The 22,138-nt window shown below is 36.8% G+C and overlaps 1 protein-coding gene across 2 annotated transcripts; it reads right to left on the bottom strand.

Moving 5' to 3' along the window:
• Window positions 1-2,347: 2,347 nt before the first annotated feature.
• Window positions 2,348-19,029, bottom strand: LOC139894337 (uncharacterized). Of its 2 annotated transcripts, XM_071877571.1 has the most exons (17): window positions 18,731-19,029; window positions 12,999-17,757; window positions 12,736-12,924; window positions 12,213-12,327; window positions 10,617-11,652; window positions 9,512-9,959; window positions 8,994-9,047; window positions 6,196-8,908; window positions 5,986-6,099; window positions 5,482-5,612; window positions 5,233-5,325; window positions 4,879-5,148; window positions 3,644-4,169; window positions 3,481-3,556; window positions 3,166-3,394; window positions 3,032-3,070; window positions 2,348-2,859 (listed from the first exon to the last, which is right to left on the bottom strand). In XM_071877571.1, exons 1-15 carry the CDS (start codon window positions 18,994-18,996, stop codon window positions 3,295-3,297), a joined length of 10,890 nt encoding a protein of 3,629 aa, XP_071733672.1. In that variant the 5' UTR covers window positions 18,997-19,029; the 3' UTR covers window positions 2,348-2,859; window positions 3,032-3,070; window positions 3,166-3,294. The 2 variants fall into 2 exon arrangements, with proteins under 2 accessions (XP_071733672.1, XP_071733671.1); XM_071877570.1 differs by having other exon boundaries at window positions 3,032-3,394.
• Between the last annotated feature and the right edge of the window lie 3,109 nt (window positions 19,030-22,138).

The following is a 22,138-nucleotide window of genomic DNA, read 5'->3' as shown; positions in this document are numbered from 1 at the left end:
CTCTTTGGCATGTAAAAACCAGGTTTACATAGTCCCGAAACAAACCCAGAAGCTGAGAATGAATTTCCTGTAGCTGACCTCCTCGGGGCCTTTTTCACATCCTTGCTAAGACTGAAAAACTTGAAATCTCCATCTGGAATATCCAGCATCTCACCAAACTCCTCCAACGTCCAATCGTAGGAATAACCAAACATGTTCACGTGAACACATTTCAGTTTACGTGGATCAAAGACATAGTTAGCATAGAATTCCCTAACATGTCTGGGATAGTACTCATTAGCTTGACGATATAGAAAAGCTCCAGCATCTATTCCCCGCCAGTACGCTGAAAAACCGCCTAGAGCAACAACCCTAACCCCAGGAAGAATGGGACGGTCGGCTAATAGTCGTCGTCTTTCAGCAACTTGTTGTGATGACTCTCCTTGTGATGGTCGGTGTGAAGCTCTAGCTCTTCTGTCCATGGATATTAACTGAGATTAACTGTAAATAACAAACTAATTAAAAATAATCATCAAACAAACAAATAATAAATACAATAATTGGTGAAGAAAAATGTTTAAATTAGTACCTTAAAGTACCTTTAATCAATGAATTGCACAAGGATAGAATTTTTATGAGACTGTGAAAGACAAGTTCCAGGGTCATACTATAAATAGGGTAAAATCTTATCCGACAAAAATCTAAGAAATCTTAATAAATCTTATCTGAAAATCCAACATCTGATCAGATAAGGTCGCAAGCTCGCAAGACGCAAGAACGCAAACTTGCGCCTTGCGAGGGCAACTCGCAAGCCTCCTTGCGTCTTGCGAGGTCAATCTGGCAATTTTTTTTTTTTTGGAGCTCCAGCGCAAGAAACTACATGGGAATGGGCATTTTGGCTATAATCCCAACCGAAAAAGGGTTGTTACCTTTAGCTTTCTTTGATTAGACGAAGTTAGAGTCTGGTCCACATGGGCTCGAACCATGAATCCGACCCTCGACATTATTGTTGTGTACCACTTGTGTATCATAGACGTTACTTTTCCTTCACATAAAAAACAACTTATTGCCAAAAGATATTATTGAACTGCTCTATTACCAGTCACATATTGAATCTTGTGAATTACTACGAGTACTTTTTTAATCTAAATGAAAGTAAGTTAATTATTAAATATGGTTGAAATATTGAATTATAATCATACAAATGGCCATTACTTTTTAGTTCTTTGTCCAAGATCATACTAATTAAGGTTTTTTCATATGGTACGAAACGCGTAGATGTAGGTGTAAATGATAGTATGTGCTTGATATTAATTGATGTAGGTGCAAAGAAATATAAAAGTGATAACAGGTTGATATTAATTTTAACAAAACAAAGGAATAAGATATTTTTTAGAGGAATAAGTATCTTGAAAGAGCTTCCAATTTTATTAAATTTTTTGGATTCTTTACACTCAATGAAAACCAAGTATGCACAAGAAGCCATACATATGTATTATATTTTCTACTTATATTTAAAATTAAGGAAAAAAACAAAGTCGGTGTTAAAGGTATTCAATTTTCACGGCCACATTTGCTTGTCGACTCGTCTGTCAGTTTATCGTCTTCTGCCCATGAGAAATTTCATATGGGGTTCCCTAGAAAGCCAAGTAAATAAAATTTGTCTATTTAGCATATTGTGTAGAGCGAAATCTAAATTCGTATTCAGACCTATGTTATCGTGTGATCTTTTCGATCTTTTTCATAAATTGACCCTTGCTACTGGTACAGTTGATTCTCAAATTTCTTACAAGGATATTAGGATATAGTAAATCTATACCCGGTAATCAGACCATTGACAAAACTATGTTATCTTGCGATCATTTTCGATCTTTTTCGTAAATAGACTCTTGCTACTGCTAAAGTTATATCAGAGACCTCGTATCATAACACCTCTACTAGCAATAGGAGTTTTGTAACACCTCTTGAGATTATATGATGCCACTAGATTGAGATTGTTATATAAAAAGCAAAGTGATTTTTTATTTTCTCACATGCAACAATTTACATAGAACCTTCCATTTTTTTCTTTATTTATAGGAAGTATTCCTTAAAAACATCACTTTCATTTTCATAGAAATTGTATGGAATTTTAATTATATATACTCGGTAATAAATAAATCGGATTCCAAAACCCTACAAACTAATTACTAGAATTTGATTGCTCAACATTCGTAATCACAATTAGAATTTTCCAAATCCACACTTCCAGACACCACAAAAGCTATAATTGACCTTTTACCTAAAGCATAAAGTACGTACGTTAAAACCTAAGCAAAACAACATAGTAAATAAAACGATCTAACATAAGTAGTATTTTATAGGAAGTATCCGTCCAGCCGACCAACGGACCAAGTAACCACTGACTCCGTGTATAAGTAATATTCTTTAGGAAATAAAATATCTGGTACTCAGCCTATATTTAACAGGTATCCACTAAATAAAACAGAAAAGGCATTAACAAAATCGAGAGTAATAATCATATTGTGACTAGATCCTAATGCAAAGAAAGTTTCTTTAGGAAGTACCTGTCTAGTCGACCAACAAAAAAGAACATTGACTCGGCTTTCTGTGAATCACAATAATAGCAGAAAACTTATGAACAGACAGTATCCACCAGCTATGGTTTGAACCTCATCAAAGCCGGTATGTGTGAAAGTTATTTTCTATATCTATCTATCTATATACATAATAAAGCAGATGACAACAAATACAGATAATATCAGTGATATTGTGGGCCACATTGTCACTGATACCCTCATGACAGAGCAATCTTTTTTTTGCAAACACTTGACATGTCTGCAATTTCTAGCAGAAGATCGTAGTCTTGACCCTCCAAACCTGCAAAACCACAAGACATCAGATTAGAATTAGGATATATCGAAAAATGAATGGCAAAAGGGCCATACCATCTGTCGATTATTAGTTTTAAAAATCTATTCTCGGTTCAAAAAGTTTGTTATCTTTAGAACTTGAGTTAAAAAAAGTAATAGAAGAATCCGGGGAAGGATACCTGGCAACATATTTTGAATTTTTATCAACGGCTTGGAACCTGGATGCAAAAGATCGACTCTTAACGTATCTTCTCAAAAATCCCATGGGATGTTTGGAAAAACTTGGCCCTGTTACCGATGTTTTGGAGCATACCTGGTCCCAGAGTAGGCTGCATGTAAAGGACATGCTAACACATACCCTAGACTCTTTGATCTTGCAAATACGTAAGTGGGTCCGGGTCGTTTGTAGTTTGTTGTAATAACAGAAGACAACTTTGAAGGCTCAAATCCATGGTGTCCAACCTTCATACATATTGCAGAGATTATCCACACTAGTTGCTTGCCTAAGCAGATAATCAACCTGCTCTGCAATATTTATATCTCTGTGGAAACAAGAAAAAAGATCTTCAATTCTTTTTACAGTGACAAGTGAAAAGGTGAAGTTTCTAGAAGAGCACATATGACATACCTCTTATCAGCAATATGTCGACCTTCTATTTTCATTTCAACCCGCCTTAGAACTGACACAGCATAAGCATTTTTACCTAGTGATTAAAAGGCGAAAACGAGATGAGTTTGAACACATTACTGCAAACGACGAACTAAAGAAATCGATTAAAATTAACACTTACTCTTTACTCTGCTCACTTGGCCTGGAGTATCTGTATGTTGTGTAAGAGACTTGTGGGTTTCCTCTTGACGTCGCGTACCAATTTTCATATTCAAGACTTCTACATTTATTTCAGAGGAAGTTGAACGTGATGTCAGATGATCATCTTTGACATCACCATCCAATCGGGTAGCATAATTATCTCCAGGCTCCAACTCACATTGAGAAGAACTAGATACATCAGTGTTCTCTTTGCTATCGAGCCCATCTGGATGTGGTTCGAGTGTTTCATTTCCGGTGACGCTATCGACAGCACTTGATTCGCTTGATGTGGGGCCAGAGTCTGAGCTGGCATCATAAATACTATCTGGAGGCGATATCCATCCTTTATCTTGCATACTGAATCCTGTCATCTGAGGCAACTCTTCATCACATTCGCCGTCAGATTTCAAGAAAATTTCGTTATCTTTGTTATCGTATCGAGTATCGTCTACAGCAAGATCTTCCTGAGACCTTATTTCTTGGCTTTCTCCCAATCCTTCAAGAGCCTAAGAGAAAATTGTCAGGTTTAGTAGTGGGTCTAAATGGGCAAATTTTGATGTGGATTGAGTAGGGTTGGACAGACCAAGACACCTTTTTATATCTAAAAAAAGTACAGTGCTAAATCTGGTTAAACTGTTGGGAGCTAAACTTCCATATATTAAAAGTTTCATAATTAATTCCAAATTCTAGATAATTACTGGTCAGGTATTTCTTTTGTAGTTAGGTGCAGTTAAGCAGTAGTGATTAAACTATTATTCTAAATGACAGATTAAATATCAGACAGTTTCTTATAATCATCATCTGTGTACAAAAACTGTAGTTTCATGAATATTTTCTCAAAATTACTTTCTATGTCTATATAATTACAAATTCCGATCATTAATACATAATACATATTATGTTATGTATTTCTTTGCCAATTTTCAAAATGATACACGATTACGAGAATGATATAATCAGTGCATTAAATAAAGCAAAATAGATTTACTATAATGACTTAAACTCGTTTGACTGCTCAAACCCATTTGAGCTGCTTTTATAGTTTACAACTTTAGTTCAACCTATTTTACCGCTTACAGATAAAACTATAGCTCATATTGATCCATTTGCAGATAGATGGGTCAAAATTGCCACCTCTCATAATAAGATTATATAGAATATAATGCAAAAGCACCAGAAGTGCAGTAAGATATCAAAATCCAAATCCAAATATACCTTGTGAAGATTTCCTGCATGGATATTTGCGGTTCGTGCCAACCGTGTAAGGATGGAATGGAGTCCTTTCACAGAAAATGTAAGTGACGGAACCAACGATTTGATCACATTACAAGCCTCCTTAATTTTCGCATGATAAGAATGGTATATAGCTTGCCCATGAACAGGAGAAATTTCCATTTTTGTCTCTCTTTCTTTAGTCATGGCCTCGGTCATTGCCTCAACGTCCATAGACAACACCGATTCAAGTGGAAGTACAACGCTGTTTGCCTGTTACAAACACAGTATACTCACAAATCTAATATAAAAGCAAAGGTGATTTTTGTTTACATATGTTCAGAGAGAAGTTAAAACCTTTGAGAGATCTCCCATTAGAGAAGAGTGTAATGCAGAAGCCTCTTTTCCCAGAGTGTAAACATCATGTAGACCTTTTGTTATTGCCAAAACCTGCCAAGTAAATCGCCCATTATTATGATCGTATATGGAAGATGATATGTTCTAATATACTACGTGAAATGATAAAGGTTTTCATATCAGAAACTCATAAAGCTCCAAAATAAGAAAATATATTTGTCGTCTTTTTTAAGTATCATATATTTATACCTCTTCAAGCATGGAACCACACTCGGATGTCAGAGCAGTGTGACCCCTTGTAATGGATCCAAATGCAGACAATGCCATGCTGGCTTCATAAGCACAGTCTCTCATAGCAACGAAAGTGTCCTGTAAATCATCTGAAGAAACAATACTTGTTACATTATGTCATATTGGGGTATAAAAGAAATCTGAGTACTACTGGTCTTTCAAATGTGACAGTATTGACCCTAATGTCTCAACCCACACCTGTTATATAAAACTTAAAGGATCACATTGTGTTGTAATTGTGTGAGTAGTTGTATTGACTGTTTGTTCTGTATGACATTGTGAAGATTACATGGATATGTATAGATATTACAAGTGTCGTATACTGTGCTTTATGTGTAGTACCGTATATTACAAGTGACACACACCTGTTATCTAGTCTAATATGTTATGACCCATCATTACCAGGCCGCACGTTCATCTAGCTACCTCTACAAATGAGATCGTTTCAAGGGAAGTACATACCAGATGCGGACTTTGATTTAGCAGAAGCAACACGCAGTTCATTGCTTGCTGCAAGTAAACCATTTGAAGCAGCTTCCATGTTACTCTGTGCTAACTCCCACTCATGCTCAGTGCCTAATCAACCCATAAAAAACTAAACTTTGTCAAACATAAGAACTATTAGCATAAGACTACAGCAAATTGATTTACACAAGAAGTTAATATGCTCACGTGTAAAAGAATGATAAGTGGCATCCAAATTTGTTAATGCATTGAAGTAAGCCTGCTGCCACGCCCTACCATCTGCTCCTGTTCTAGTAGAATGAAGTTCACCCGAAATCCCAAGTACACCATCTCTCGATGTTTCAAAATCCAATATTGACATACATACTTTAAGAATATCAGTTGCCTTTTCTCGAGCACCCCATAACAGTTTGCGACGTTCTGTTAAATGATCGTGAAATTCAGGCGGAATTCCTGAGTTTGACCCGGTCAAACCCGAATTTGGACCAGCACATGCCCACCCCATGGCTCTCTCAAGTTGCCCTTCAGCTGTAATAGAAGTTTGTTCACAAGCTTGCAAACCCTCTAACGACCGAACTATTTTTGCTACGGAAGACTGTATAGCTTCTAATAATCTAGGTCTGTTAAGGTTTAGAATGACTGAAAATGTGTTGTCATCACTTGAAAGAAACTTGTGACATATCAGCCTGCAATTGTGTAACGGGCTTAATGTGACACCATGCATCCACTCCAACTGTAAAATGTCCAGGCAGGTTTTATGCAGACCCTCTTTAAGTTCTTTCACTTGTCGGTTCATGAGCGATGCAGCCGACATCCCAGCTCTTACTGTTTCGTGTGCATTACAGTATTCTTCAAGCATTAGCTTAATTCGTTCAACAGCCCCTAAATCTCTAGTCATATGTTCAAAATCCTGGTTATTTTGTTTCAACAGTTCGATTTTTGTATCCAAATTAGTCAGCAATAATGGCGCAACTTTGTCCCTTAGATATTGACCGATGTGTTCATGGAGTTGGATACTTAAATTTTTCTGGACAGCATTAACAACCTGCTCAAATCCCAAGTTTTGATCTCGTGATGAAGCTGCTACACGTATACAAGAATCAAGAAAAGAGTCCATAACAGCCACCTTCCACATAAAAAATAAATGGGTTTCCAATATACCAGAAAATTTCCAAATATTTGTTGGTACTGAATCACCATAATTAATCATATCAGTAACTTGAGAAACTCCGGTTGAAGAATCTGATGATGACAATATCTTATCAACCGATTCCAATTCAAAGAAGGGTTCAACTAATGCCAAGAGTATCGCTTTGCTTCTTGGATATTGTGATTCATTATCTTGTTCCTGACCAATCAAAGACTGAAAATGATTTTCAGCAGCGATTAAAGCATTTTTTATGCTTGATTCCCTTTTTACTAAATTTGAAATTCGAATGTCCTTCTGATTCCATGTTTGATGAAGCTCATCCAGTTGGGCTCTACAAGCTTCTTCTTGAGATGCCAGCTCATCAGCTTCCTCCCATGAGAGATGATCCCGGCCCTTAACAGCAGCCTCTTCAAGAGCCAACTGTTGCTCAGTAATAACCCCTACTTTCACAAAATAGCTCTGTTCCAGCTCAGCAAGAGACGCCCTCTCTATCTGAACCTCAACCAGCTGTTCCAGTTGTGTATCGATTGAACCTCTAATTTCAGAAATAGATCCAAATGCATCCATGATTTCTGAATCATATGAAATTACTGATCTTACTACTTTTGGAAGAACACTTTCAACCACTTGTGTAACCAAGCTCTTACATGAGAGTAAACTTGTTTTAAAGATGGAAGCCCAGTTTGTCTCAGAATAACCATCTGGTTTATCTATTATACCTTCAGCATGAGACATTAGATATCGATTAACCTCATTTACCCAATCAGCTACAAGAACACATTTCTCTATTTTCTCTTCAAACTCAGACATAAGAGTGATGTTCATAGTTCTTGACCCACCTGAATGATTCAGTACCTCAACCAGTCTATGTTTAACCTCACTATAAATAGAACTTACCGCTAAGCCAACTACACTCTGTAATTTACTATCTCTGGACCTGTCTTGTTGACCAGTTGACTGCAAGAACTTTGTGAAAGCAGATATGAGACGATCCTTGGCTCGGGACTCGGTCTGTGCACCAACCGATGTCACCAATTCTTGGTACTCTTTTTCAACTCTTTCAATCTCATCTGCATACTTCTCTACTTGTAGACACAGATCATTATGAATGTTCTTCACCGTTTCAAAACCATCTTCGCGCATGTTTGAAACAAGTTCAGCACCTTCTCTTCTTGTAAGTGACAGAATATCAGAGGAGACCGTTGTAACTGATAATTTCAGAATTTGAGCCCATCTATGCACTGGGCTGGTTGTTAGGTAATTGAGCGGCAAGATCCTTTGTAAAGCCAATGAATACGTTTGGAGACCCGTAACAGCAGCATTGAGCCCATGATCCAGGTCAGTAATTAAATTTGAAACTTCTCGATCTATATCGTGACATTGAACTTGTGTAGGTTCGGGTACAACAGTAAATGGAACCCCTGCAACCAGAACAGCAGATATAAGAGACAGAGCTTTTTCTTTATCAGCTAACTGTATGTGGGACATTATCTCAGGGACTGAATTGCTTCTTAACGCATCGATAATAATTCCGTGTTGTTCAATCCATGTTGTTGCTTCTAAGGCTTTCTCGGCTACAGAAGCTTTTGTTTGAGCAAATTCCCGAGCTTGTAACTCGAATGAAGTACGGAATTTCTCTGAGTCGTTAGTTGCTTCGGTAACAATCACTTTAGCTGATGTCTCGTGAAGAATGAGGTTGGATATCTCCTGATTTGTACGATTATAGACAGCGTATACAATCTCGTATTGACTTAGAATATCTGCAAACCTCTGTTGTAACATTCCTTTAATCAGTCAAGATTCTGGACAGGAATAATCATAAAATACAAAACAGGTTGTACTAATCGAAACCTACCTGAAGAGCAGATTCAACAGCTGGTAAGGTAGTCAGTAACAGATCATGATGTTCCTGGACAATTATGAAACAATAAGTAAGAATAATCCAGATGGGTGGCTATGGTGAGCAAACGCTCACCAATTTTGTGAATATTGGGAAGGTTACTCTTTATCTATACAGTACATCTATTATTTATTATACTCCCCGTAATCACTCTTAGGAAACAAGAAGATCTGATTACTTCTGCATAAAGGTGGCAACTTCGGCCCATTTTACATTAATAACAAATGGGTCTATATGGTTAGTGTTTTCTCTCATATGGGGCAAATATGACATCCTAAATCGTTTGATACAAATTAGATTACTAAGTAATAAAAAGGTTTTAGTACTCACAAATAACTCAAATATGACTTTTCTATCTCAGCTTCCACAAACGATTAAGAAGACTACATCTTAATCTCAGTTAACATCTCTAACTTAAAGACGAGCATGGCACTGGCTTGATCAATTAATAAGCAATAAAAATGTGATAATACCTGCAAGGGCACACGAATTTCTTGCACGCGAGATGCAAATAGACTTAAACTAACAGCAAGCTCCATGCCTTTTCTTTCTTCACCAACAATTGCAGCGTCATCATGAAAATCTCCACGTGTCCATTCCACAAGAGGATCCCAGACAAAGACCTCTAATAGCATTAACAGTACATCTTTGTTCTTCTTCAAGGTACCAAGAACTGATTCAGAGTGTTTTCTAAAGGAGCCTTCTGTGCCCATTAAACCTAATGCAGCCTCGAGTGTTTGTGTCAGACGAAAGGGCACAATTTCTGGGACCTTTAACCTTTGTCCTTTGTCAAAACACACATTATAATCAATGTGGACAATATCTCCACTATGGAAGTCCAAAAGAATATTATCCAAATGCCTATCCCCAAGACCTAATATGTGGCCTACCATACTCATGGTTGCTAAGCTTCCAGAATACCTGAAAACAAATAAAATCAGATGATAAACAGCATAATAATCCAAATCTAGGTACTTATTATGCATTTATGCCAGTTGATTGCTATGCATATAGATGTAACATGAAAATATGAATTAACACAACGGAAGAATGCTGGTAGTAGCAGAGAAATAGTGGGTACTCATCAGGCTCAAAGTGAACCGAACGACAAAAGTAAGAATAAGGCAACTGAAAACAGGATCAATCAAACATGTATGGTTTCAGTTTAGAATAGGTGTACTCCGTTCTCCGCACTTAGTTATAAGCAATTCAAGTAGAGAAAATCATATAAGAAATGGGATGGAGTACTTTGAGCTGTATAGCTTTATTTTTTTTGAGAAATATAAATATATAAGAGTTGTTCTAAAGTAAATAAAAACACTAAAAATACTAACTTATAGAATCAAGCCAATCCCCAAATTGAACCAAAACCCGGTAATTTCAATAGCTACTGGTTTTTAATAAACCAAGAACTGAGAAGCTGAATGAATACTAGGGGAACCAGTCCAGCTTTCAGTTCTTGACTTCCACTGATCCAGAGTGATCTTTTGCAAACCTCAACAGAAAAAAAAAAAAAAAAAAAAAAAAAAAAAAAAAAAAAAAAAAAAAAAAAAGGGTAATTTTAGTTATGAACAGAACCTGTTTAATTTCATGCGGAAGCCTTTGAATCCTTCACTTGCACACCACATTTCTTGGTGAAGAAGCTGTTTAGGAGTCTCCTGCATAAGGTCCAAAAGAACTTTACGCTTGACTTCATGAGGCCAGTCTTTTCTAGAGATCACTCTCCGTATGCCTTTTTCCTTAAGTGCTGGTATAATTTTACCATAAAACATGTCAGTAGGCCGAGGTACATGCGACGGCATCGAATTCTTTGTATTGCCAGAAGCAGCCCCTGAAAGTTGTGCAGCCTGGACCCGATTCTGCCAAGACTTGTAAACACTATAAATACTTGTAACATTTTCTACCCACTGAATTAAACCGGCTCTACCACTAATAGGTGTCACTGAATAATGTCGGATACGAATAGAAGAGGAGTGTAGAAAACAATTTATAGCTTGCAACAGTTGCATGATTCTAGCATCAAGACGTAGGTCTTCACGGCCTTTTAAGAGATACGGGTATGTTTGACCATCTGACCCGACTATAACAAGCTTTTTAGGCTTTGTTTTTGTTGGCAAGATAACTATTTGTTCACAGAAAGATGCAATTGTGACAATACCCTGAAGAGCACTTTTCATATCACGTTCAGATTCAGAAACAGCAATTTGCTTCTCGAGACCAGGCATTGGAACATCAGATGATGATAGTAAAGCCAGTTGAGGTGCGACTTCTGATAAAGAAATTGATGATTTTCTTTGATAAGATGATAAAGATGCAACAATGCTATCAAATGGTCGCCAGATGTCCGATAGTGCGGAAGCGGATGGTGGAGTTTTAAAGTTTGAAATGGCTGATTTGATGGGTCCCATATACTCATTGTGGAACCATATCTCATGAGGTGTTTCAGGTTTACGAGAGGTGGAAGCTAAACGACGCTCCAGAGTTACCACAATGGGCGCCATCATAGCAGAGTATTTTGCTGCGTTTATCTTGTTCTTCTCAGTGTGACTAAGAGTTGCGTTCTCTGCAATTCGTGACGCCTCCTCCTTTAAAAGATTTATCCGTCCATTTACATCTAACAAGATATACAAAAGATATTAGGTACGAGTAGACACATCATAATGTGAGAGTATTGGTACAGTAAGTAACAAAAGGTTCAAATTGCTGAGTAATTATACAAGAAGTAGAGAGATATGGTACGATTAGCACTTATGACTGAACTTGTGGCCTGCAGTTTAGCATAATAAGTGCCAAAATAGTACAGAACTAAAAGCAAGGGTTGCGAGATGTCTCCAATCAAGATAACTTAAAAAGGATAATATAATCAAAATATGTAAGGTCGTAAGCTAACACACAGCAAATGCAATTATGTGTAGTAATAAAAAATGTGACCTACTGAGATGTCACATCCAAATCAAAAATGTCAAATGTCACTACAAACTAATTGTTAGAAATAATAAACATCACACGTTGTAAAATAAAGAATTTGGAAGAACGGTGACATGTTGCAAGCATGTGTCACTTTACGTGACATCAAAACACTACACCATGTGCTTTCTGGTTTCAAATTCATTGCAAATTCAATTGCTACCTCAGAACCTATTATTTTTAATCAGTTTAGTTAAGACAACCTACCTGAGTGAAGATCTTGCAATGTGCTGAGCCACAATTCTTCCCAAAGAATGGTTACATTTTCTAGCTCCTTGATCATGAGCTGGACGTCCTGAACCAATCTTGGATACTGCTTGTTCTGCATATACAGTATAAATACCTAGTCTCAGTAATCCTCTACATGAACAGTGATTCCATAACACGCTAATACTAAAACTGATGACATGAAGGAAAATGATTTGTGCTGCTAGTTGTGCGCAAGATGTTCACGTTCTGTCATACATTAGATTGTGTGTGGTTTTAGAACTATAAACATAGGATCAAAAACAGTGTGTGGTTTAGTGAGTAACAATACGCATCTCGTGTGGTAAATATTATATCCCCTAAAAATAAATAATTACTTTACGCATAACCCAACCCCCCTCCTTTTGACACCTCAAATACACACATACGAAAAAAGTAGCATTTGTGGAGTCCCACAATGATGAAGCCATATTGGCATGCACAAGTCAATTAGGGTTTCCACAAAAATAGCTCCATCACTTACCAAACAAGCCAATATACGTTGAAGTTCATCAGAAGGATCCTCTTCACTTGTGTTGATATCAACAAGGGTTGGATATATAATCGACCATGGGGATTGCTTTGCCAGCATTACCAGAATACTCTCAAGTTGTTTCCGAACATCGTCTTCAGGATGAGAACTTAACCGAGCAAATAGTTGTGGTGTCACTTCCTTCAAACAGATATAAAAGTCAGAACAGAAATAGTAACTTGCAATATTAAATACCAAAAATCAAGGGTTCTCACCTGCCACGGCAACAAAGGAACTACTGAAAGTGCAGGTTCTAATATAGCTTTTAGCTCCACCCCATAGTTAAGAAGAATATGCAAGACATAGAGTGTAGCTTTTAAGGTATAACTAGCATTTTTTTGACCATCTTCACTAGCAGCAACAGTTAACTGACCACCCCAGCATTTGGAAGATGAATGTGACAGATAGTTTATAAAACCTTGAGCTGCATGCCCAAATAGGGACACCCTTCTCTTTCTTAAAGACCACCAAACATCAACCAGTTTGTTAATCAATAATTGTGTGGTTCCTTCACCAATATTCACAAAAAGGAATAGCTTTTGCAACTGAGCTGTAACAACAGAAGAAAGGCATTCACAACTGAAGTTTTCATCTTCAGATTCTATTATTTTCACTACTTGCTGCACCACCCCATCTTCAGAAGATTCATTCATAAAGTTTCCATCTTTAGCATCTCTTGCTTTCTGATAAAGCTCTGCAACAATAGATTTGACTGTTGAAAGCTCTTCTTCAGTTAATTGGTATCTGTGTGTTATAATCTCTGAATCAAGAATCGGGGAAAAGGAGCATGATTGGAGAACAGTATCACTTCGGCTCCCAAAACTTGCCATAGCTTGAGCATAGCACCATGTTGCATAAGAGATCCATGATTTCCCCATAGTAGGGCAAAGGCGTGTAGAGAGTTTAGTTACTGTACCTACAAGTTCTTCAACAAGGAGATCCATCTTCAATCGAGAGTTTGTATCATCTTCACTGGACATGAGTTGTTCTACACCGAGTTCTGATCGTATGCTTAGAATAATGTTCTCCAAACTGACATTAAAATTGTCTTTTCTTAACCAACTTGAAAGTTTTAAGCAGGCCTTTGCCTTTAAAGCATCATCATCAGCAGCAGAAACTAAAGTTGAGGATGGAACGATTGAAGGACTAATAAACGACCATAGACCTGCATAAGCCTCTTCAATCCTTTTTTCAGCGCGCATCAAGAGAATGCTTTCATATTTCACACTTGATGAGATGTATTTATGCAAACTTTCTTCAGAAGAACCTAAATCAGACTTGCTCAAATAGCCATTGAGACGATTTGCCAACATTAGGTTTTTTTGTTTTCGAGCTGAAGTCAGTAAATTCAAGCTAAGATTTAGAGTCAATGGAGAGGTAGAATGAATGGTTCGATAAGTGCGAAGTACTTTCATCCATGGTTTACAATCTTGATGGATATGATTACTTGAAAACTGCATTTCCCTACAATACGAGCTTAGTAACAATGGAAGTTGTTGAGTGTCTTGTGTGCCTGAAATACTGCAACTCTCACCAAACGCAGATATACAATGCAGCTGGTTAACATGTTCTGCTGCTTCTGTCAACCCATCAAGAGGCAAAATAGAGAATGTTTCATTCAGCATTAACTTTGACATTTGCAGTTCATGGTGCACCTTTTCCATTTTCCCCTCGACATTAAAAAGCATCGCCTGTAAAAGCATTTGCTCACTCCTTTGCAAAGCTATTTTTGGATCTAAGGCAAGTTCATTGCTACTTTTAGGAGTCAAGTCAAGGCAGGCCCATGCTGAGTTGTAATCACCGTCATCAAAATGAGCTAAAGCATGAATCACATTTAATTCATTTCCAGCCATTGTTAACGCACCAGAGTAACTTTTACCAGCATGTTTAGCTCGAAGCAGTTGCAACTCAGATAGCCAAGATTCAAGGGATTTCCAATCAGAAACTGCGCTATAACTTTCAATAATACGAGCTATAGCAAATTGTACACCTTCAGAGCCCATAGAACCAAGTGACTCTTCCATTTGTAATAAATGTGTAAAGTGAGCAGCAGCCTTTTCGTATTGACCATGCGCTTGATAGACAAGCCCTTTGATCCATGACAAAGGTCCAAACCCTCCATCGTCACTCATACCCTGGTTTTCTTCCATAAACAAAGGGAAAAACGCAGCAGATGCCCATTTTTGCAGCCCTATTAAAGCCTCTGGCTCATGATTTTTACATAGAGACAAGGTCATGTGCCTTAAGACCCTCAAGATATCTCCAGAAAACCTAGACTTCAAGTTATGAAGGTTTTCTATGACTTGGGTCCTTGACCTGTCCTTAATAGATACAGCCACTAAGCTTTTAAGCTCTTGCAGACGTAAACTACAGTAATGAATTGTAGCATCATGACATTGCAGGGCAAGACCTGCATTCATCATTGGTTCACATATTCGAGAAAACCACTCCTCACAGACTTTTTTATTTGCTCTGAAGAAAATTAAACTCTGACGAGATGGAGGTGGTAAAACGGTTGACCCATCATACGCATTGTACACATATTTCTTTAACGACTCAACAAAATCAAGTAATAATCGCAATGGTAACAAATGAGTATACGAAGAACATGATATATTCAAGTTTACATCACTTTGTTCACTATTCACTTGTAACAAATGTGCGACATCCAAAAGCATTCTCTCCAATGCAGCAAAAGTTTGTGAGGGCCCACCTAGATTAGTCCGAAGGCGAGTAGTAATACAGTATCTCGCTGCTTCATGTATGGCCCACCATGCTCCAGAAAGAAGATTTACTGAACATATTCTTTCAAGAAGATCTTCCTCCACATTGATGTCCAACCATAAGTTAGTTGCATTCAAGTTTGCCATGTCTTCTTGTTGGGTCGAAGCTAAATCCTTCGAATTTCGACAGGTAAGAACAAGCCGTTGAATCCAAGAAGAAAGTGGCACCTTCCATCTTTGTGAAATGTAACTTAAAACAGAGACAAGCTGTTTTGAATGAAGCTGTTGTGGCAGTTGCTTAAGGGCAAATATTTGCTTCCACTGCATATTTGGCCTGTATTTTGTAACTGCTCCTTTATTATGCATGCCACACATAAGTAACGTGACAGGTAATGCATGAGAAAGCAACTTTAAATATAATTCTTTGATATCATCATCTGGGTCACCAAGCCTCTCAAGAATAACTTCAGTTAAAGTATGCATTTGTGACCGGGGTATAACTTTTGAGTACAGAAACATTTCTAATACAGATGCAGCCTGAAACCTCACCTTTGGTTCCCTATCTGATGCAGCATCAAGAACCGAGAAGACTATCTCACTAAAAAATTCAAGATGGCCACAACCTGTATACTCTGAACAGTCATACATTTGCTTAACAGTCTCACAGTATGTATGAATCCAATGTAACGCTTCTAACTTAACAGCCAAAGGAGATGAAAAATGAAGAGCTTTCGTGAGGAGCATACTGTACTTCCTGAGATCTTCAACCGAAACTTTTTCATTCTGTTTGTCAAGGGTGTTACCAGTGTTGTTTTTCCTTAATGAAAAACTGCTAAGAAATTTGACTGTACTTAACCTATTTAACATCTTAAAAATACATACTTGCAACTCTACATATCCCTGAAGAGGTGCTTCAAAAGGATTCAAATTTGCAATGATATGATTTATCATTTTCTTTGATCTATTAACATATAAGGTATCAATCTCGGCTTTTCCTATCAAAGAACTACCACCTCCTAAAGAAATACAGCTGAGGAGAACTTTCATATCAAACTTAAAAAGGGCAAACACCTCAGTTTTAGAGTATACTTTAGAGTCCACAAGCATGCTCTTTAACATGTTTAGCTCTTCGAGTAATGAAGAAATTGCACATTCAACAACTTCATTGTTTCCATGCTGAAGTAAGAAGACATATGTAGCAGCAGAACTCGAGGTCACAAGATGATTTGGGTGAAGGCGAAGCTGAGATACAGGTGAATCGAATTGTAATATTTTATGTACCGATGAAGATAAAAGACCAAGCATTTGTAGTGATAATAACTGTAGATTCGTCTTGAGTACCCCATGAACCTGAAAAGAAGTAAGCTTTTCAGCATTCAAGTTTCTAGCATCTTTCTTTATGTTCAAACTTTGAAAGAGGATATCCACTGCAATACTGTAGAAAGATGAAAACCTCTCACTCAAAATTTCAGCTAAAAGAGTCAAACACTTCCAGGAGTCAACAATCCATTTTGACCAGCCATATTTCTTTCCAACCATTGACAAACATCCCAACAATCGAGGAAGCATATTGCTGAGTGGGTCTTTGATTTCTTCAAGTAATGATAACTCTAGTAAACCAGAAGCTGTAGACTGCAAAACTGTAGAAAAGCAAGCCAATAACACAAGCAATCTTTGACGTTGTTGTGGGGTCCCCGGGCTTCCATCTTGAAGCAGTACATCCATATCACCCAAAAACTTTGAAAGCAATCCCAATGAGAACTGCAAATTATTAACCCAGTGTTTCTGAAATTGCAAAAAGCTATTCATAATGACACTCCTATCCGCTTCAGCAAGATCGGGTATCATCGCCCACCCAAGAAGCAAGTCAACTATGTCAACAAAATGGGCCTGGAAGCAGACGAAAAACTTCAAAGAAATTAAAGTCAAAATAGTCAAAAGCCTGTGCAGTAAGCTTAAAGAGGTTCTTTCATCCTCGAGAAGCTCTTGAGAAGCTTTAAGAATAGGCAGTGCATATCTCTCAGTAGCTCCAATATCGCCAACACTGAGGAACTCATGAAGAGCTTCTGCTGCAATTTCAACTGACCCATCACCAGCATTGACGCTACTAAATAGTGGTAATGCCCACCCAATAAATCTATCAACCAAATTTCCAAGAATAACTTGGTTCTGCCTTCCATTAGGGAGTGAACATAAGACGGCACATAAGGCACCATAAGCTGCGGCTGCAGCGTGACGTACTGAATATGATCTAATAAAGTGTACACATTAAAAATAATCAGCATAATAAGAAAACAAATTTGTGAATCTTGTACATAAAGTTCCCACACAGAAAGAAAGTTAATAGTTTTAACTTGAACAACTAATCAGTATGCATTATTGGTCTAAAAATCAAGGATCCCCACAATTTTGGAGACATTAAAGGGATAAGTGAAATCTACTATGCCAGCCTTCTATCAAGCTATGAACCCTGTGATTTAAGTATTCTGTAGTTCGAATTTATGAACTCTGCATAGAAAAGTAAAATCATCCGCATATATGCAGCTTCATGCTGCACCTTAGCTCAAGTGATCTTTAAAATGCACCAACGTTCTAATACACTACATACCTAGTGTTCGCATGCATCATATTGTGTTTATCAAATATCATACATATACATGTACATATACATATACAAACACATACATTCTCAACACTCTTACAAAAGTGCAGTGACACACTTCTAGCTCTTACTTTCCACTCTAACACAAGCAGTTAGGTTTAGCATATAAGCTCCAGTAAAGGGATAAGTGAAAACTACTATGCCAGCCTGCTATTCAACCTATGAACCCTATGTATTAAATATTTTGGAGTTTGATAGCATGAACTCCGCACAGAGAAGTAAAATCACTCCACATATAAGCAGTTTCATGCTGCGCATTAGCTCAAGTGATCTCTAAATGCACCAACTTCCTAATACACTACATACCTAATTACCTAGTGTTCACATGCATCATACTGAGTTTATCAAAAATCATACATATAAATATCCATACACATACATTCTCTACACTCCTACAAAAGTGCAACAAAAGCAGTTAGGTTTAGCATATAAGCTCCAGTAATAAACTAATATTATCCACATATTAATAAACTAAAAAACCTAACTCCAGTAGCAATAATGAACATGTTTAATAGTAAATCACACAATAGAGAAACAGTAAAGATAGTAGATGAATAATTACTTGTCTGCAATGAGTTGTGAAAACCCTTGGGCGATAAAAGAGGCGGAATGAGTAACGAGAAGCGAGTTATGAGGATAAACAATGGCGCGATGAAGTGAATTAATAGCTGCTAATCGAGAAGCATCTTCTTCGCCATTTTGATACGAAGTGTTGTTAGGTTTTGATGATGATGATGATGAAGAAGAAGAATCCTTGTCTTTGGGAAGAGCGACGGAAATTAGGGCAGCTAATTGTTGTTGTTGATGATGAAGACCTTGCATATTCATGTTTGCATCCAATTTGCATCTCCACTATTGAACTTTTTTATGTTGAATATGATGGCTTATGAGAACTATGAACTCGTAGCTGAAGAAGAAGATGAAGAGTATGGTGAATAAGTTTTATACGGAGTAAATAAAAGAGAGTAGGGTGAATAGCTTTATACGGAGTAAATAAAAGTTACCTACTTTTAATCATGGGCGAATGTTACCTTTTTACTTAGACTTAATTACACGGATAGTCACTGTGGTTTGTTAAATATTGCAACTTTAGTCACTATAGTTTTTTTTTACAATTTTAGTCACTGTGGTTTCAAAATATTACAAGTTTAGTCACTCCGTTTGACAAACGTTAATTTTCTCCGTTAGTTGTTAGTCACGTGACATGCATGTGAGGGTACTTTAGTCCTTCTACTTTTCTCTCTTTTTTATCTTCTTATCTTGCTACCTTCTACCTTCTGCTCAAATCAATACCCACTACAAACCCTAAAACTAAAACTAAATTAGAATCACAAATCTAAGTATTATTAGACAACTTCATCACAAATCTTTATATACCCAAAGCCAATTTCATTACACATCATTATACAAGTCTTTATATATCCAACCAAGAACAAGATGGGTAAGGTTTGGAGTTGACCTAAGAACCTCGATCGACACTGAATAGAAGAATAGCAACACAACAAAATTAGATGCACCAGTCGTTGACCAGTCACCACCACCAGCACCACCGTCTCCGTCGTCCTCTCCGTCATCTTCGACAGAAATATAATCTACCACCGGAAACACATCGATCAAACCGTCTTCGATTTAATTTAGTACAAACTAATAAAGAAGAAAGAAAGAAAGAAAATAATTAATCTTGGGTTCAAAAGATGAACATGTGATTTTTTATTCAAGGTTTTGTGTGTTTCTTCATCCAGTAGTGTTACAGAAGAAACTATCAAAGTGGGTTGGTTTGCCCGATTTGTGTGTTTGTTTATTTGGTTCTAAAATTGATTTTTGCTACGTTGATTGTTGATTTCTTTTTTGGTTCTGAATTCTTTTTTACAGATAACTATTTATATGGTGCATTTGATTTATCTTGGTGATAAAATGGATTTGTTGGTATTATCATTATAGAGTGGACCCATTTTGTCAGGATAGTTTTGTTGCATAAACTGAAATAGTGGAAGAAAAAATCCAAGAGAAATACAAGTTCCTATGTGCAGTTCTTTGTTTGATTGTGTTTGATAAAATGGAAACGGAAAGTGACAAAGGAAGTGGTAAAATACCTAAATTACCCTCACATGCTTTGCACATGACTGACGTTCAACTGATGAAATTTACGTCTGTTACACGGAGTGACCAATTTTGCAAGATTTTGAAACCCCGGTGACTAAACTTGCAAAAAAATAACCATAGTGACTAAAATTGCAAGATTTGACAAACCACAGTGACCATTTATGTAATTAAGTCTTTTACTTAACATAATACACCAATTAACGCTACGGCCCTCTAACTCGTAACCATGACCAGACTCGAACTCTCATATGCTACTTGTACTGGTATATTGAGGTTGTGTAAATTCTTGCATTCAAACCTCACGAGGGGTTGTTTCAATTGGTTACGTTACTTTTTGAGTACTGGTTCCATAGTTTTCTCTCGATACGTGACACAAATATGATCGTTGTTAAATTGTACACCAGTTACCGGTAAAAAATTGTTTAGTTGTACATACTGGCTTATGTGACATCCAACTAAACTACATTTTCCACAATTTCACTAATTTCCTAAAGTTTTTAATAAAATTTTCAAGAAAACTGAATTAAATTAAAATAGATTCAACCATAATAACATATATATATATACACACCGATTCATCACGTCTAATTAATGTTATTCGAAACTATCTATTTTAAAACTATGAGTTTAACTAAGTCATGAATAAATTGAACATATTTTCAACCAAACACCTACAAACATGGTGGACAATTAACCCTTCCTCTAAAAGAGAAATGGATTATAAATAGTTAACTTCTTATGTTTTCTAAAAAGATCACAAACTTTTTAATTTTTAAGAAGTAACTCTAAACTTTCATTATATTATACTTATATACTAAACCTCCTCCCATTTTTATACTTATATACTAAACCTCCTCCCATTTTTGGTCGTTTCAGTTTTAACAAGTTGTCGTTTTGAGTTTGCGTTCACACTACAAATGGTCCTTCAACTTTCGCACAAATTACACAACAACCCCTCAACTTTACACTTTTTCAGAGGTAAAAAACGTAAATTTATAATTTAATTAAAATAAAAAAACCTTACTCCACCCGAATTTATAACGGGCCCTATCTTCTCGCTCGGTGCGAGTTAAATTTTTCCGAGGCCACCGTTCAACTCGAAAAAATCTCACGAACCCAACGGGACTAACTATATGCAAAACAGACATCGTTAAAAAAACACTAAATAACGGGCCCTATATTCACGCTCGGTGCGAGTTAAATTTTTCCGAGACCACCGTTCAACTCGAAATAATTTTACGAACACAACGCGACTAACTATACGCGAAACGGACATCGTTAAAAAAAATAAATATTTCGGGCTATATTACATACATATATATACATATACAACACGACTAACTATACGCGAAACGGACATCGTATATCCAAATTGGACCGCGCGTCGAATACAACCGCAGCAACGCGCGGTCGGATTTTTTCTAGTTATCATTAATAATAAACACTTAAGTAACTTTTATTTACACAAACAAAACTCTCATCTTCATGTAGCACAAACCGAGAAATTTATTATAAAGTAACTCACCGACTAGCTTCATGACGTGAACTTGTGACAATATGATGCATACGAAGACTATCTAATACTCATAAGAAACCTTAACCCATCGAACGTCTACAAACAACTTATTCCTCTCGAGAATTCAAGATGTAAAAACATCAAAGGCAATATATGTAATGACCCGAACTTGTTCATGTTTATATATATATTAAATGAAATTGTTATTTACATGATTAAGTGTTTCCAGCATGTTAAGCAATCAAACTTGTTAAGACTTGATTAATTGAAATAGGTTTCATATAGACAATTGACCACCCAAGTTGACAGGTGATTCACGAACGTTAAAACTTGTAAAAACTATATGATTAC

This window comes from Rutidosis leptorrhynchoides, chromosome 2 (assembly GCF_046630445.1).
Source record: "Rutidosis leptorrhynchoides isolate AG116_Rl617_1_P2 chromosome 2, CSIRO_AGI_Rlap_v1, whole genome shotgun sequence".
In the NCBI taxonomy this organism is placed as follows: Eukaryota; Viridiplantae; Streptophyta; class Magnoliopsida; order Asterales; family Asteraceae; genus Rutidosis; species Rutidosis leptorrhynchoides.
Note: the sequence above shows the minus strand (reverse complement) of the source record. Positions and strands in the feature narration are given on the sequence as shown.

Excerpts from the sequence above, each read along its gene's own strand:
- LOC139894337 (XM_071877570.1), bottom strand. The coding sequence starts at position 18,996 with ATGAATATGCAAGGTCTTCATCATCAACAACAACAATTAGCTGCCCTA. Across the intron at positions 9,960-10,616 it reads TTCCGCATGAAATTAAACAG|GTATTCTGGAAGCTTAGCAA; the intron begins GTTCTGTTCATA and ends ATTTGTTTTCAG. Across the intron at positions 6,100-6,195 it reads CACTTATCATTCTTTTACAC|GCACTGAGCATGAGTGGGAG; the intron begins GTGAGCATATTA and ends TGGGTTGATTAG.